Source organism: Gossypium arboreum, chromosome 11 (genome assembly GCF_025698485.1).
Source record: "Gossypium arboreum isolate Shixiya-1 chromosome 11, ASM2569848v2, whole genome shotgun sequence".
Lineage (NCBI taxonomy): Eukaryota > Viridiplantae > Streptophyta > Magnoliopsida > Malvales > Malvaceae > Gossypium > Gossypium arboreum.
The window spans coordinates 4,001,897-4,019,771 of NC_069080.1; the positions used below are offsets into that span (position 1 = coordinate 4,001,897).

Sequence of the window (17,875 nt, forward strand, 5' to 3'; positions counted from 1 at the left end):
ATGTTATCTAAATAACTAATTCTAAATCATAACATGTGTTAGGTACATTCTTGGTAAAATAAAAGGCATTAAATATCCATCAACTTTTGGTTATGAAATAAAAGAGAAACATGCAACTCTTGCCTACTATGACAATTTATCATACCTTGTTTCATAATAATTAGCAAATCAATTATTAGAAATAATAATGTTGGTACCATAGTTTCGAAGCAACAAAGAGGTTAGCGAGAGTTGTACCAACCATGTGGTCAATATTAATGTACAATTTCGGTAAAAGGGTGAAAGCCCCACGCAACAAATTTCTATAAAATTACATAATTAGGATGGTAATATTAAATATTTGTAAATTTTAAAGATTTTGATTTAAGTATTTTTATATTAGTTTATGGGTTAATATTTGTTGCATTGAGAATATATAATTTTTATTTCATGAGTAATTTCAAAAATTATTATGACGTTTTTTTTTTAAATATTTTATTATAAATTAATCAAGCTTCCAATTAGATAGTCATATTTGTTAACTATAAAAAACTGCCAAATTTTTGAGGAAAAAAGCCAAATATTTAGATTTTTTCTCGTTAATTATTATAATTAATAGGACTAAAATGTAATTTGTTTTTGAATTTATTCAAAGATATTTTTTGTATTTAATTTTTTATCTAGTTGATACTTGAACTTGTTTTCGTCACTTAGTTTAGTACTTATGCACTATCGCCATCGGTTTGTGCCGATACAACATTGATAACCAATCCTATAGAAATAGTGACAACCTCTAAATATAAAAAAATTTAAAAATATAAATTAATTTTTAAAAAATATAATTTTTAGACAAATTCAAGTATCAACTAGGTATTTTTGGACAAGTTTAGGTACTAATTAGATATTTTTAAACAAGTTCAAGAACTAATTATATATTAATCCTTAAAAATTAAAATTGTTTAATGTATGTGACAAAATACAAATTCAGGAATTAATTAAGTAAAAAAATAAACATCAATTAAATATTTTTAGATAGACATTAGTTTTTAAAAAATAAGATTGAGAATATTCAATTTTTTATCCATATATAGTCATTATTTCTGCACAATATAAAAAAATTATGCCACATTTGAATGTTGCACATTGTAATTATCCTAAAAAAAATTATAAAATCTAAAATTGATTTGCCCATACCAATCAAAGATTACTTTACCCAATCGGGTCTCCCAAACAAATCCAACTAATTAATTTTAAAGAAATTGCCGTATAGGAAAAGAACTTTTGAATCATGGCCGTTGAATTCATTCGATCGCGCAAGGCAAACGGTCTACCCAAATGCGGTAACACGATGCTTTCCATAGACCTAATTGCACCATCGTACTCCACCAATGAAGAGCGGAGATGTAACCCATAATACATTGCCACGTGTCCAGTGTAGGGCAAATTTGCAAATCAAACGAAAATCAATTTGGCAGCTTTTTAAAAGGTCAATACGCCGTCGCTTTTTTCTCCCATTTTAGGGAGCGTTTTTAAAGTGAAGCCAACCCGCTCCACTCTCTGTCTTGTCTCTGTTGTTCTTTCTCTCTTCACACTCTGAAGAAAGAAATTAAAAATTAAAAAATTAAAAAATAACCGAGTTTTTCTCGGGATTGATTTTTTAACTCTTTAAATCAATTCCAGTTCACTGATCACCGATACCCTGCATTTCTTTCCAGTAAGTTCAATTCAGTTTTTTTTTTTCCATTTCGTTGTGGAAAAAGTTTTTAATTTTATTTTTGTTAAATTTCAGTTTAAGTTTTGTTCTTTTTTTTTCTTTTTATAATATAGATTTTGAAATGGACCGACGAGGATGGCCATGGAAGAAAAAACCTTCCGAAAAGACTGGAACCGACAAGCAGGGGGTTGTATCTGATGGAACCAGTGCTTCTTTGTCTTCCTTAGCATCTCTTGGAGATCAGGTTTTCTTTTTCTTTTTATTTTTCACTTGAAAAATGCTATAAAATGAAACCATTTATGGACCTTGTTCCTAATTGTTTGGAGTTTGGATTTTTTTTTTTTTTTGCTGTTTACTGATAGGAAAAGTGTAAGAAGGTCAATTATGTTCAAATATCCATGGAATCTTACGTGCATTTGACTGGGTTAGAGGATGAAGTTAAAAAGTTAAAGGATCAAGTTAGACTATGTGAGGATGAAGTAAAGAATTTGAAAGGGAAACTATCTGAAGCCGATTCAGAGATCAAGTCTAAGGATGGTTTGATTAGTCAACATGCGAAAGTTGCTGAGGAAGCTGTTTCAGGTATGGGTTGGAAATTTTAATTTTCTCTTTAGTCCTACCATTAAGAGTTATGATTTGAGAGCTTTCATGTACTTTTTAGGATGGGAAAAGGCGGATGCGGAAGCTTTAGCGTTGAAACGACAACTTGAAAATCTTACTCTCTTGAAGCTTTCAGTAGAGGATCGAGCAGCCCATTTAGATGGTGCTCTTAAGGAGTGTATGAAACAGGTAAGGAATGTGAAAGAGGAAAGTGAGCATAAATTGCATGATGTGGTTCTAGCCAAAACTATACAATGGGACAAAGTAAAGCTCGGTCTTGAAGCGAAAATAGCTGAATTAGATGAAGGGCTTTTGAGAGCAGCAGCTGAAAACCAAGCGCTTTCAAGGTCGTTGCATGAGCGGTCAAATTTGATAGTTCAGATTGAGGTAGAAAAATCTAAAGCAGAAGCTGAAATGGAACTTATTAAGGAAAACCTTATGTCACGTGAGAAGGAAATAAGCTCACTCAAGTACGAGTTACATATGGTTTCTAAGGAGCTCGAAATTCGCAACGAAGAAAAGAATATTAGTGTAAGATCTGCAGAAGCAGCAAACAAGCAACATTTAGCGAGTGTTAGCAAAATTGCTAAACTGGAGGCAGAGTGTCAAAGATTACGTGGCCTTGTTCGTAAGAGGTTGCCGGGGCCAGCTGCATTGGCCCAAATGAAGCAAGAAATTGATCATTTTGGCCGAGATTTTGGTGGACCTCAATCAAAAAGGAATGCGGTTAAGAATCCTAACCCGAATTTGTCTCCACAGATGGAATTTTCTGCTGGCAACTTGCTGCAATCCCAAAAAGAGATTGATTATCTTACTATGCGTTTGTTGGAGATGGAAGAGGAAACAAAGATGCTTAAAGAAGCTTTGGCCAGTCGCAATAGTGAACTGCAGGCTGCCAGAGACATGTGTGCTAAGACGAGTGTAAAGGTCAAGAGCTTAGAAGCACAAATACAGGCCCTTAATAATCAAACAAGCTCCCCTAAGTCAAGCATCGGGCACCCTGCCGGCGATCATTCAAGTCAATATGCTAGCAATGCACCTAGTATCACTTCCATGTCTGAAGATGGGGTTGATGTTGAAGGACGCTCAGCTGAATCTTTGCTACCGGCGACCTCTGATATCTCTCATTTGGAGATGCAGAAGAGTAGCCATAAAGTTCACAAGCAAGAGAATCCCAATTGCTTGGAATTGATGGACGACTTTCTGGAGATGGAGAAGTTGGCATGTCTGCCAAATGATGCTGGTGGAGCTAATGATGTTTCAAGCCATCCAGGTAATTATGGGAATTATAGAGCAGAAGGTAATATGTCACGCAATGCTGTCCAAGATCAGGACCTCTTCTCTGTGCAAGAGTTTGGTTTTAGTCCATCATCAAAGCAGGGTTCTTCAAGTGCAAGATCCTCAACAACAGAGCTTCAGCACGATGTGGAAAATCTGCCCTTCCAAAAGCTTCGGTCGATGATTTCTACGATATTTGAGTCTCAAACTAAGGACTCGAATTTGGGGAAGGTTTTGGAGGTTATCAAATGTGCTATTCTGGAAATACAAGGTTCTCTGCCTCAGCACTGTTTATATGAAGGAGTTCAAGCAGGTCATGGTCCCTCTGATCCAAAGGATGTATCTGGACAGAGTTTGATATTCTTAGATGAAGAGAATATTACTAAGAAAAATTTGGCATCTGCAATATCTCAGATTCATCAGATTGTACTATCAATTGGCAGAGAAGCAATGAGAGTTCAGGACCCTCCTACTGATGGTCATAGGCTAAGCAAAAAGTTAGATGACTTCTCTGCCTTTGTGGATAAATTTGTATTTGACAAGAAGGGTTTGGTTGACTTCATCTTAAGACTTTCTCATGTTTTTGCTGAAGCTGATCGACTGAACCTCGGTTTCCTGAGATATAGGGATTATGATAGGAATGCCAGCGATAATGATTGCATAGACAAGGTTGCTTTGCTAGAGAATAATGCTATACAAGATAACCCATTGAAACATGCATGTGGCGGAGGGTGTCATCTTTGTCATTCCTGTCCTGATTCAGAGGTAAATAGAATCTCCGATCCAAGTTTTCAACCCGGTGCTACATCATGCTCATGCTTATTGAAAGAGTTGGAACAGCTGAAATTGGATAAACAAAATATCACAGTGGATCTTGCAAGAAGCACCGAAGATCTTGAAAATGTAAAGTTGCTGCTGCAGGAAACAGAGAATAGTCTGACTGAACTGAAGTTACAGTTGGCTTCCTCTCAAAATCTTCACAGTCTTGCTGAAACTCAGCTGAAATGTATGACTGAGTCTTACAAGTCACTGGAATTGCGTGCTCAAGAGTTAGAAGCTGAGGTAAACCTTCTGCAAGAAAAGTCAGCGAAGTTAGATGATGAACTACTAGAAGAAAAGCGTGGCCATCAGGATGCGCTGGCTAGATGCAAGGATCTTGAGGACAGAGTGCAAAGGTAAGTGATTAATTATTCATAATGCTTGATGATACAGTGAGCACATATAATCTTTAACTGGCAATCAATTGACCTAATAAAAAAAAGGGAATTCATTAAATCAATGAACTAAAAAGCACTCCAAAATGATCAACTACTATGTGAAAGTTGTTGGCTATTTTGATGTTGCACTGTAAGCTCCATCAGTTTTTTTGTGTCGCATTATGTCTTCTAACATTCTCTAAATACTCTGATTCTGTTAAAGGAATGTGGCCTCCTTTTTCTTTCCGTCATCAGCAATAGGAGATTCTGAAATGAAGATGAAACAGGTATGTAGCATGATAGTAACTTTGTTGGAGAACCCACTCAAAGAAAATATTAACCAAGAAAGCAAGAAAACGTATAATCAACTGATGGTTGTTCAGATATGCTGCTCTAACGCGTCTAGGGGTGACTGATATGCTTTTCTCTTGCACATTTATTGTCTAGAATGTTTGTTATCCTCTCATCTCTAGGGGTGATTGCACTTTTTTCGCTTGTCCTCTTTTTTTGTTCATTGTCATATAAAGGTTGGAGATCTTTTAATTGATTATAGTATCCCTTGATGCTCTCTGAATGACTGTTAACTTGAAAGCTTTAGCTGAAATTATCTGTTTGTCATTCTCTTGGCAGGAAAGAGAGTTAAAAGACGCAGCACAAAAGCTTGCAGCATGCCAGGAGACCATATATCTTCTTGGGAGGCAGTTGCAATCTTTGCACCCTCAGACAGAGAACCACCAGACTCATCACAGTGACAAGCTGTTGGGTGAAAATTCTGCAGAAGGCAGACTGAATCATAGTGGTTCAAAGGCACAGGATATTCACCATATCGATGACTTTGATCGCAGTGACAGTGTAGCTTCTGCTGATGTGCAATCTGTGAGTGAGGATTCCTTGCATTATAGTCATTCCACACCAAGTCCCTTTGATAATGAGCCCAATCTTTCATCGAGTTCTTTGACGAGCTTGTCTCACCTCAGCCACAGGCGTACCAAATCTACATTCTCTGCTTCTACTCTTGAGCGAGAGAAACATTTACGTAGTTTTGGTCGTCTTTTTCATTGGAAGGAAGAATGAGCAGTAGAATTGTGCCATCTAGCTTTTGTATAGACGTTTGTTGGAGATGGAAGAGGAAACAAAGATGCTTAAAGAAGCTTTGGCCAGTCGCAATAGTGAACTGCAGGCTGCCAGAGACATGTGTGCTAAGACGAGTGTAAAGGTCAAGAGCTTAGAAGCACAAATACAGGCCCTTAATAATCAAACAAGCTCCCTAAGTCAAGCATCGGGCACCCTGCAGCATCATTCAAGTCAATATGCTAGCAATGCACCTAGTATCACTTCCATGTCTGAAGATGGGGTTGATGTTGAAGGACGCTCAGCTGAATCTTTGCTACCGGCGACCTCTGATATCTCTCATTTGGAGATGCAGAAGAGTAGCCATAAAGTTCACAAGCAAGAGAATCCCAATTGCTTGGAATTGATGGACGACTTTCTGGAGATGGAGAAGTTGGCATGTCTGCCAAATGATGCTGGTGGAGCTAATGATGTTTCAAGCCATCCAGGTAATTATGGGAATTATAGAGCAGAAGGTAATATGTCACGCAATGCTGTCCAAGATCAGGACCTCTTCTCTGTGCAAGAGTTTGGTTTTAGTCCATCATCAAAGCAGGGTTCTTCAAGTGCAAGATCCTCAACAACAGAGCTTCAGCACGATGTGGAAAATCTGCCCTTCCAAAAGCTTCGTCGATGATTTCTACGATATTTGAGTCTCAAACTAAGGACTCGAATTTGGGGAAGGTTTTGGAGGTTATCAAATGTGCTATTCTGGAAATACAAGGTTCTCTGCCTCAGCACTGTTTATATGAAGGAGTTCAAGCAGGTCATGGTCCCTCTGATCCAAAGGATGTATCTGGACAGAGTTTGATATTCTTAGATGAAGAGAATATTACTAAGAAAAATTTGGCATCTGCAATATCTCAGATTCATCAGATTGTACTATCAATTGGCAGAGAAGCAATGAGAGTTCAGGACCCTCCTACTGATGGTCATAGGCTAAGCAAAAAGTTAGATGACTTCTCTGCCTTTGTGGATAAATTTGTATTTGACAAGAAGGGTTTGGTTGACTTCATCTTAAGACTTTCTCATGTTTTTGCTGAAGCTGATCGACTGAACCTCGGTTTCCTGAGATATAGGGATTATGATAGGAATGCCAGCGATAATGATTGCATAGACAAGGTTGCTTTGCTAGAGAATAATGCTATACAAGATAACCCATTGAAACATGCATGTGGCGGAGGGTGTCATCTTTGTCATTCCTGTCCTGATTCAGAGGTAAATAGAATCTCCGATCCAAGTTTTCAACCCGGTGCTACATCATGCTCATGCTTATTGAAAGAGTTGGAACAGCTGAAATTGGATAAACAAAATATCACAGTGGATCTTGCAAGAAGCACCGAAGATCTTGAAAATGTAAAGTTGCTGCTGCAGGAAACAGAGAATAGTCTGACTGAACTGAAGTTACAGTTGGCTTCCTCTCAAAATCTTCACAGTCTTGCTGAAACTCAGCTGAAATGTATGACTGAGTCTTACAAGTCACTGGAATTGCGTGCTCAAGAGTTAGAAGCTGAGGTAAACCTTCTGCAAGAAAAGTCAGCGAAGTTAGATGATGAACTACTAGAAGAAAAGCGTGGCCATCAGGATGCGCTGGCTAGATGCAAGGATCTTGAGGACAGAGTGCAAAGGTAAGTGATTAATTATTCATAATGCTTGATGATACAGTGAGCACATATAATCTTTAACTGGCAATCAATTGACCTAATAAAAAAAAGGGAATTCATTAAATCAATGAACTAAAAAGCACTCCAAAATGATCAACTACTATGTGAAAGTTGTTGGCTATTTTGATGTTGCACTGTAAGCTCCATCAGTTTTTTTGTGTCGCATTATGTCTTCTAACATTCTCTAAATACTCTGATTCTGTTAAAGGAATGTGGCCTCCTTTTCTTTCCGTCATCAGCAATAGGAGATTCTGAAATGAAGATGAAACAGGTATGTAGCATGATAGTAACTTTGTTGGAGAACCCACTCAAAGAAAATATTAACCAAGAAAGCAAGAAAACGTATAATCAACTGATGGTTGTTCAGATATGCTGCTCTAACGCGTCTAGGGGTGACTGATATGCTTTTCTCTTGCACATTTATTGTCTAGAATGTTTGTTATCCTCTCATCTCTAGGGGTGATTGCACTTTTTTCGCTTGTCCTCTTTTTTTGTTCATTGTCATATAAAGGTTGGAGATCTTTTAATTGATTATAGTATCCCTTGATGCTCTCTGAATGACTGTTAACTTGAAAGCTTTAGCTGAAATTATCTGTTTGTCATTCTCTTGGCAGGAAAGAGAGTTAAAAGACGCAGCACAAAAGCTTGCAGCATGCCAGGAGACCATATATCTTCTTGGGAGGCAGTTGCAATCTTTGCACCCTCAGACAGAGAACCACCAGACTCATCACAGTGACAAGCTGTTGGGTGAAAATTCTGCAGAAGGCAGACTGAATCATAGTGGTTCAAAGGCACAGGATATTCACCATATCGATGACTTTGATCGCAGTGACAGTGTAGCTTCTGCTGATGTGCAATCTGTGAGTGAGGATTCCTTGCATTATAGTCATTCCACACCAAGTCCCTTTGATAATGAGCCCAATCTTTCATCGAGTTCTTTGACGAGCTTGTCTCACCTCAGCCACAGGCGTACCAAATCTACATTCTCTGCTTCTACTCTTGAGCGAGAGAAACATTTACGTAGTTTTGGTCGTCTTTTTCATTGGAAGGAAGAATGAGCAGTAGAATTGTGCCATCTAGCTTTTGTATAGATTTCCAGGTTTATGGGATATATGGCAGGCTCTGAATTTACCATAGCAATTCGGCTGGCCCCATCTGTCCTAGATATTATTTCTTTCTCTTTTTCACTCGGAGTGCAGTTGCGGTTCTGATCGGAACTCGCAGATTGTAGAAATTATAGTAATGATGAAATGAAATGGCAGATCTATATGCCCTTATAATTAACTGCAATTCTCACACAAAAGATCTTGGCACTTACGAGTAATATCTGAGTTGGCAACTATCTGGAGATGGAGAAGTTGGCATGTCTGCCAAATGATGCTGGTGGAGCTAATGATGTTTCAAGCCATCCAGGTAATTATGGGAATTATAGAGCAGAAGGTAATATGTCACGCAATGCTGTCCAAGATCAGGACCTCTTCTCTGTGCAAGAGTTTGGTTTTAGTCCATCATCAAAGCAGGGTTCTTCAAGTGCAAGATCCTCAACAACAGAGCTTCAGCACGATGTGGAAAATCTGCCCTTCCAAAAGCTTCGGTCGATGATTTCTACGATATTTGAGTCTCAAACTAAGGACTCGAATTTGGGGAAGGTTTTGGAGGTTATCAAATGTGCTATTCTGGAAATACAAGGTTCTCTGCCTCAGCACTGTTTATATGAAGGAGTTCAAGCAGGTCATGGTCCCTCTGATCCAAAGGATGTATCTGGACAGAGTTTGATATTCTTAGATGAAGAGAATATTACTAAGAAAAATTTGGCATCTGCAATATCTCAGATTCATCAGATTGTACTATCAATTGGCAGAGAAGCAATGAGAGTTCAGGACCCTCCTACTGATGGTCATAGGCTAAGCAAAAAGTTAGATGACTTCTCTGCCTTTGTGGATAAATTTGTATTTGACAAGAAGGGTTTGGTTGACTTCATCTTAAGACTTTCTCATGTTTTTGCTGAAGCTGATCGACTGAACCTCGGTTTCCTGAGATATAGGGATTATGATAGGAATGCCAGCGATAATGATTGCATAGACAAGGTTGCTTTGCTAGAGAATAATGCTATACAAGATAACCCATTGAAACATGCATGTGGCGGAGGGTGTCATCTTTGTCATTCCTGTCCTGATTCAGAGGTAAATAGAATCTCCGATCCAAGTTTTCAACCCGGTGCTACATCATGCTCATGCTTATTGAAAGAGTTGGAACAGCTGAAATTGGATAAACAAAATATCACAGTGGATCTTGCAAGAAGCACCGAAGATCTTGAAAATGTAAAGTTGCTGCTGCAGGAAACAGAGAATAGTCTGACTGAACTGAAGTTACAGTTGGCTTCCTCTCAAAATCTTCACAGTCTTGCTGAAACTCAGCTGAAATGTATGACTGAGTCTTACAAGTCACTGGAATTGCGTGCTCAAGAGTTAGAAGCTGAGGTAAACCTTCTGCAAGAAAAGTCAGCGAAGTTAGATGATGAACTACTAGAAGAAAAGCGTGGCCATCAGGATGCGCTGGCTAGATGCAAGGATCTTGAGGACAGAGTGCAAAGGTAAGTGATTAATTATTCATAATGCTTGATGATACAGTGAGCACATATAATCTTTAACTGGCAATCAATTGACCTAATAAAAAAAAGGGAATTCATTAAATCAATGAACTAAAAAGCACTCCAAAATGATCAACTACTATGTGAAAGTTGTTGGCTATTTTGATGTTGCACTGTAAGCTCCATCAGTTTTTTTGTGTCGCATTATGTCTTCTAACATTCTCTAAATACTCTGATTCTGTTAAAGGAATGTGGCCTCCTTTTTCTTTCCGTCATCAGCAATAGGAGATTCTGAAATGAAGATGAAACAGGTATGTAGCATGATAGTAACTTTGTTGGAGAACCCACTCAAAGAAAATATTAACCAAGAAAGCAAGAAAACGTATAATCAACTGATGGTTGTTCAGATATGCTGCTCTAACGCGTCTAGGGGTGACTGATATGCTTTTCTCTTGCACATTTATTGTCTAGAATGTTTGTTATCCTCTCATCTCTAGGGGTGATTGCACTTTTTTCGCTTGTCCTCTTTTTTTGTTCATTGTCATATAAAGGTTGGAGATCTTTTAATTGATTATAGTATCCCTTGATGCTCTCTGAATGACTGTTAACTTGAAAGCTTTAGCTGAAATTATCTGTTTGTCATTCTCTTGGCAGGAAAGAGAGTTAAAAGACGCAGCACAAAAGCTTGCAGCATGCCAGGAGACCATATATCTTCTTGGGAGGCAGTTGCAATCTTTGCACCCTCAGACAGAGAACCACCAGACTCATCACAGTGACAAGCTGTTGGGTGAAAATTCTGCAGAAGGCAGACTGAATCATAGTGGTTCAAAGGCACAGGATATTCACCATATCGATGACTTTGATCGCAGTGACAGTGTAGCTTCTGCTGATGTGCAATCTGTGAGTGAGGATTCCTTGCATTATAGTCATTCCACACCAAGTCCCTTTGATAATGAGCCCAATCTTTCATCGAGTTCTTTGACGAGCTTGTCTCACCTCAGCCACAGGCGTACCAAATCTACATTCTCTGCTTCTACTCTTGAGCGAGAGAAACATTTACGTAGTTTTGGTCGTCTTTTTTCATTGGAAGGGAAGAATGAGCAGTAGAATTGTGCCATCTAGCTTTTGTATAGATTTCCAGGTTTATGGGATATATGGCAGGCTCTGAATTTACCATAGCAATTCGGCTGGCCCCATCTGTCCTAGATATTATTTCTTTCTCTTTTTCACTCGGAGTGCAGTTGCGGTTCTGATCGGAACTCGCAGATTGTAGAAATTATAGTAATGATGAAATGAAATGGCAGATCTATATGCCCTTATAATTAACTGCAATTCTCACACAAAAAGATCTTGGCACTTACGAGTAATATCTGAGTTGGCAACTAATAATATTTTTCCCAGCTCCAAATTATATATACTCGTTAGTATGTCGGTGGCTTGTGTGTTTTTTCTAGAGTTGTTCAAGGGTTTGGTCCTCTGTCACTGAAAAGATTTTGAAAGTGAATAAAAATATGAAGCTCCAATGACAAGATAATTTGGTAACTTTTTAAGAGTAACTTTAATTCTCAATATTTATGAAAAAATTTAATACCTAATATTTATATATTGTGTAATTTGGTCTTTTTATAATTTTGTTTCTTTATAATATTAAGGGTTAATTTTAAAATAATGAGAAAAAATTTAAAATTATTATTGAAATATATTTTTATTATTTTATTATTTTTAACAGTAAAATAAATTTTCTAGGTAAGTTAGGCCGACCCAAAAATAAAATTGGGCTTGAAACTTTTTATGAAATCGAGAATCAACCTGGCTCAACTTGTAAACACTTCTAGGCTAGATATTATTGGATTGGGTTATTTTATGATTGAGTTATATTAGAGTTTTTTTGGGTTAATTTATATTTTGATTTCAGTTAGATGTTGAGTATTTGACTATTAGGTTCCCTATGGATATAGGGTTGGATTTATATAATACCTAATGGTTTATTAGGCTTAGATATCCCAAATTGATAATTGATCAAATAAACATTTAAATCAATTAAACAAACTAAATTAATTAATTAATTTCAGTTAAATTAATTCACTTATCTCTATTTATTTGGTTTAACCAATTTTTCTCACCCTTAAGCATAGAACAATTAAAAGAAACAATACAAAGCAATTGTTTACACTATTCATTAATCATTTCCTATATCTACGAGGCTTTAGATAAGGAATTCATTATTTAAATGTAATATATAGACACCAATATAATTTCTTAGGTGGTTAAATTGGAAAAAATTTCTTTCTAAATTTGTTCCAAGTAAAAATAATCGACCAATACATGTAAAAAAAAATCAATGATAGAATCAACTATGAATTTAATGGTGTGACTAAGCATTTCTTAGGGCGTTCAAAGATGATTCCACCATAACCACTACTTGGAACAAAATGCATATGAAACTTAGGACAATGAGGATTCAAATTATAATTCCATTCGAATATACTTGTTCGATACAAAACCCTCAATTTCATCCCTACAACAAAGCTCATTTCCCCTTTAGTTTCATCTTTCCTTAATCTTTACAACCGAGAAACAGTTCCTATTCACTGATATGGGCCCAGCCTGACGTGGCCCACAAACAGTTCTAGTCTAGCTTTATTTCACCATCAATCACAACTTTGCCTAAGAAGGTAGCATTTGGTATCACTTGCAAGATTATCAAGGTGATTTGATAATATTACTATCATGATCATCACCTTAAAGCACAAAATTCCCAATTTTTTTGGCCCAAGTTTAAATTGCACTTGCATCCTATTTGTGATCAAATGAGCTTCATTTGGTTAGTTTTGTTTTTTGTTTTTGTCAATAAAAGTGAAGGAAAAAAGGAAGAACAAATAACTAAAAGCAACAAGCAAACCACTAATTAGAAGAAACCAAATTCAATACCCCAGTATCAGGTGGAAAGAACCTGGATTTCCCTTAAAATCTTTACAGTGCCCACTTGAGGGGAAAACTTTCATACATGCTGTAAACAATTAAAGAAGCAAAACAAAATTAACAGTCATGCATACAGGTATATGTAACTACAACGAAGCTATGAAACAATTTCATCATCTTTCTTCAATCCCTGATCAATCCCATCAAGGAAACTGTTTACAAATAAAATAGAAAGTTGCATATGTTTTCTTTCATTTCATAGGTTCAAAATGAGCTACACAATCATCTACTGTTGTTAACAACTTAGCATATACTATTTAGCTACAATCAGTTCTCTTGAGGAAATGAGTTACAACTAAGTCTAAGAAATAAGGTTGATACATCTAATATCCACATCCCTACATCTTCATCACAGTTCACTCTGTCATCCGTAAAAGAAACCCAACAAATGAACTCCGATGGTAACCTACCATGATCATCATGTACATTCGTAACTGGAGGCCGGTTTTAGAGGTTGAGGCATCCCATCAATCACACTCAACTCTCTTCTCAGCTTAACAATATGGGCTTGCACCTATCAAGCGGTATAAACTGTCAAAAGATATTGTCTTTTGTCTCACAAGTTCATGAAAAATAAAATAGTAACATCAAAACATGCATGATTACACATAAAAGCCTGTAAGTCAGGCCGAAAGCTAATGGAGCAGATACACTATCAAGGCCAAGAGTGTGACTCAACAATTCATATTGACATGGCATGGGAAAGACAGACATCTACAAAAAAGGTAATGTTGAAAGATGCTTTAACCTGTACATTTGGCTAGAAGTCTGTACAAGCAAACAGCATGCCTATTCGTAACTAGAAGTATAAAAGCAAGGAAAACGTCACAACAGCTCAACCAAGTTAATTCCTAATATGAAAGGCAATTAAGCTATTCCAACCTGCTGACGAGCTGAGGCAAGTTTCAACAATTCATCTGCCTCTGAGAAATTCAAAAACCCCTGACTGAGTGGATGATCCTTGGTATCGCCCCTTCCCTTCTCATTTGTATTTTCAACTGGTGCTGCAGAAACAAGCAAACCAATCTTAAAGAAAATTTTCAACGAACAAATGTCCAAAAAGGAGGCAAAACCAATAAATTTACCCAGAACAGGCAAACTAAACCCAGCAGGCATCCGCGGCACAACAACAGCTGGATGATTTTGCACACGAGCAAAGAAACACTCAGAAGGATCTGGAAAAACAATCTCATTGTAAGATTCCATAACGACAGGTTTCTTGGTAGACTGTGGGCCAGATTCATCTTCAGGATACAACTTCAACATGTGATACCTACAAATACAGAGCCTAGTTAGTAAACAAGGCATCAAATCAAGTGAGCAACCAAATAAACAACTCACAAATCCAAATGCTTGTCACAAACATCACTGTGGAAGAAAATGCTAATGCCAATTTCAAATTCACCCCAACCACATTCTGATAACTCAAAAGGTGGTGCTTCAACAATTCTTGTAGGGTTATTGAAACTGGGATGAAGTTGAAATACAACATGCTTTATCACTGCTCCAAGATCTTCATTTGTTGCCCCACGCACATAAACAGTCCACTTATGCGATTGTGACCTAATCGAAGGAGATCAATCTATTTAGTATTATTAAACAAGATTAAAAGGGGGGGGGTGTTTATTTAATGAAAAAAAATACTTACTCACTAGCCTTCCGACCGAGATAAAAAGCAATAGTTCCATAGACAATTGGAACACAAATCTCAATATCTTTAACTCTCTTGTTTGTACCCTAGAAAATGATCAGAAAACAAAACAAACAAAGCCTTTTATAATGAAGATAGAGCTCAACAGGAAAGGGAAAATCTTTCTCAGCAATAAGCAAATCAAATGGCAGTTACAACATTTCCCAGTTATTGTTTTCGAATGTTAAAAGCAGAATTATGGTTTATCTTACTTAGGAATAGTAAATTCAGTTCTCGTGGACTAATTAAAAACCTCACAAAAAAAGAATGCAGCATTAAACGACAACTACTACTTCCTACTATGCAAATGGAATAATTTTACCAAAAACGTAAAGAAGCCAAAAGAAAAAAATTGGAACGTTGTTTTAGTAGGAAATGCAGATAAATGCGACGAAAAACAATTGAAGAAGTTAAAATAGAGAACCTTTTTGTCGCTATCATCAGTGGTTTTGCTAAGTTTGATGATGCGCTGTGGCTTGGAAGCAGACCCACCATCCTCAACTTGCGCTTCGATAGCCGTGTGAGGCATTTCAGCAGACAGTTGAAGTGGGATCAAACCCAGAAGCGAAAGAAGGGTCGTTTTTCACCTTCAATTACGATAATTTAGGGATTTTTTTATCAATTCTGAGTTGGTGGGGGGGAGGATTGGGGTTTTAGGTAAAGAAGAATTTGTGGTTGTGGGCCGTTTTCCTTTCGTTATTCTTCCACGTCAGCAGCCATATGCGCAAAAGGAAATTATAAAATAATATTTTTAGACTCCCAAAATATCTTATTATTGTTTTATGGATAAAAATAATATCTTAAACATTCGAATCAAATAAAAATTATTTTAAATTTTTAATATAAATAATTTGGTATTGGCACTCAAGAATGGTAGATTTATTATTTATGCCCTTAAAATTTTATAAAATCACATTTTAGTATAATGATAAAATTACACTTTAATCTTAAAAATTATGATTTATCCCTAATTCCTTAAAAGTAAATTTCTAACTTCACCTTTATTACTCAGACATGAAATATTGTTCTAAATGTGTAGTTGTTAGTTCAAGCCTATACCAGATATGATAAACCTTGGAATTGCATACTAGAAAAAATAGTAGCATATTGGCACTCCTCAACAAAGTCGAGAATAGAAAATCTACCTTCACGCATAATATCTTATTGATAGTTGAAAAATGATGAATACAATGGACATCTAACTTGTCAAAACTATGTATACTAATTTATTTTCAAAACTTTTCTCTCTAAATCATTTAAATTTATTATATTTAGATAACTAAACAAGAAAAATAATTTGTTGAATATAGTGCGTTACTTACGTACAATTATTAAAAAGCACTCACCAAATCTACCACTTAAATCCAAAAAAATTTAGTCAAAATTATTCAACTAAAAGTTTTTAGAACACTTTCAAATCACGTTAAAATTTATTCGTAGATTTCTTATATCTAATAAAATTGTTCATTTTTTACTGTTATTCTGAAAATAGGGTCAAATCACGTACTAATAAAGCATTCGGTAATCCTAAGCAACATTACATAACCCTATTACTAGCCCTACACTGTAAAACACCTATTCAAAAGGGTCCAAATATACTTCTCCTCCATCAGAACTCTACTAATAATGATGAAAATGATAAGATAAGTTTGATTATTGAAGTATAGATAAATCGACACTGACAGACACAAAATAAACAATTACCCATGTTGAAATCTGGCATGGAATGACATATATATGATGCAAAGGCAAGCCAAGTGGAGTGACTATTATTTACTAACTCCATTTGCTTTGCACATCCCGAAAATGGTGCCCCCTCGACACCAATGACATATTTTACACCAAGTTTCACGTCTCTCTCTATATATGGATCCAGATCATCAACACGTACTTTTCAACTTTAATTACAAGTGTAAAAGATTTCTACCCTATATCATTAATCAACTTTTCAGATTTGTATTCATTTAATACAGGTTCGACACATCAATGATATATGACTACCATTTAGGTTAAAATGTGACGCAAGTTCCTATACTTATCAATATTTTTATTTCTCTATATTTTAAATTTTTAAAAAATGTTTTTCTTTTCAACAAATAAAGTAAACGTTACGAAATAGCTATATATGGTTGACATTTCTTTGGAAGTAGGAAATGAATGCATCTTTTAGCACATGCAGTTGCTGTTATTGACGTTGATGCAGGGATGAATATTAGCCTAAAATCATTAAAAATTTTATTCTTAATGGATCCACGTAATTTAATTATTTTGATCAAATAATAAACAAAGCAAATGTGAATGAGACATTGATATTTACCTTTTGATTTTCACGATTTATAATTATCATGTTCGGACTTCTATTTTCTGTTTTTTTTAATTATATTTGAATCGTTGTCTTAAATTTAAATCTACTTTATATTTACTCAAACACGTATTTATAATTGTAATGATTATAAATATTAATTTAGTTGGTTTAATATAAAAATAATCAATTTCTTTTATATTCAAATAAAATTATTTAATATGTATTAGTTGCTTGAATTAATGGGCTTTTTTATATTAAAATTAAAAATTATCGGAAATTATTATTAATTAGTTGGTTTAATAAAAAAGTATTTTATATAAAAAGATAAAAGATATTATATTTTCTTATGGATACAATTTAACTATGTGTGTAATTAGAGAATATGGAAATTTTATTCTTTGTTAGAAAGGATAATTAATAATGAAACCAAATCTAATTACAAGCAAATTCAACTAATGTTATAGGGCTAAATTTTAATTAATCAATCCAAAACACAACGCACACATTTAATTAATTAAAATTCATACAATTAATAGAAGCTTGAGAAAGACACATCATCTACTTAGATAGTCGATTAGTGACCTAAACATTTTAAATTTAAATTTAATTTATTAGCTCAAAAATGCCGATAGTTTATAGTTTCATTTATATAAAATATAAAAAGCTTAGTATATAATTTAGTATGCGGTATATGTATTATTTATTGGTCAAATATGGTACATGTATTTGATAAAATTATAATTTCGGCATTTAGAGGTAGCTATATT

The 17,875-nt window shown here is 35.6% G+C and overlaps 3 protein-coding genes across 3 annotated transcripts; 2 read left to right on the forward strand and 1 right to left on the reverse strand.

The window, feature by feature from the left end:
• The first annotated feature begins 1,470 nt into the window (after positions 1-1,470).
• LOC108476888 (filament-like plant protein 4) lies at positions 1,471-11,457 on the forward strand. Its single transcript, XM_053020809.1, has 10 exons — positions 1,471-1,693; positions 1,807-1,937; positions 2,056-2,275; positions 2,355-4,746; positions 4,991-5,054; positions 5,398-5,822; positions 5,875-6,326; positions 8,955-10,134; positions 10,379-10,442; positions 10,786-11,457. Exons 2-10 carry the CDS (start codon positions 1,815-1,817, stop codon positions 11,236-11,238), a joined length of 5,373 nt encoding a protein of 1,790 aa, XP_052876769.1. The 5' UTR covers positions 1,471-1,693; positions 1,807-1,814; the 3' UTR covers positions 11,239-11,457.
• On the forward strand, positions 7,770-8,825 carry LOC128284133 (filament-like plant protein 4). Its single transcript, XM_053021775.1, has 2 exons — positions 7,770-7,812; positions 8,156-8,825. The coding sequence occupies exons 1-2, from the start codon at positions 7,798-7,800 to the stop codon at positions 8,597-8,599; spliced, it is 459 nt and encodes a 152-aa protein (XP_052877735.1). The 5' UTR covers positions 7,770-7,797; the 3' UTR covers positions 8,600-8,825.
• A 1,754-nt stretch (positions 11,458-13,211) lies between the features above and the next one.
• LOC108477122 (transcription initiation factor TFIID subunit 14b-like) lies at positions 13,212-15,518 on the reverse strand. Its single transcript, XM_017779579.2, has 6 exons — positions 15,228-15,518; positions 14,762-14,850; positions 14,455-14,676; positions 14,199-14,386; positions 13,996-14,117; positions 13,212-13,627 (listed from the first exon to the last, which is right to left on the reverse strand). Exons 1-6 carry the CDS (start codon positions 15,330-15,332, stop codon positions 13,532-13,534), a joined length of 822 nt encoding a protein of 273 aa, XP_017635068.1. The 5' UTR covers positions 15,333-15,518; the 3' UTR covers positions 13,212-13,531.
• Positions 15,519-17,875: the final 2,357 nt, after the last annotated feature.

Bases quoted from the DNA above. Each gene is read 5' to 3' on its own strand.
- LOC108476888 (XM_053020809.1), top strand. From the start codon at position 1,815: ATGGACCGACGAGGATGGCCATGGAAGAAAAAACCTTCCGAAAAGACT. The intron at 2,276-2,354 runs GTATGGGTTGGA...TGTACTTTTTAG, and splicing joins TGCTGAGGAAGCTGTTTCAG to GATGGGAAAAGGCGGATGCG. The intron at 5,823-5,874 runs TCATTGGAAGGA...GCTTTTGTATAG, and splicing joins CGTAGTTTTGGTCGTCTTTT to ACGTTTGTTGGAGATGGAAG.
- LOC108477122 (XM_017779579.2), bottom strand. From the start codon at position 15,332: ATGCCTCACACGGCTATCGAAGCGCAAGTTGAGGATGGTGGGTCTGCT. The intron at 14,851-15,227 runs GTTCTCTATTTT...ATCATTTTCTAG, and splicing joins CTGATGATAGCGACAAAAAG to GGTACAAACAAGAGAGTTAA. The intron at 14,677-14,761 runs GTAAGTATTTTT...TCCTTCGATTAG, and splicing joins CTCGGTCGGAAGGCTAGTGA to GTCACAATCGCATAAGTGGA.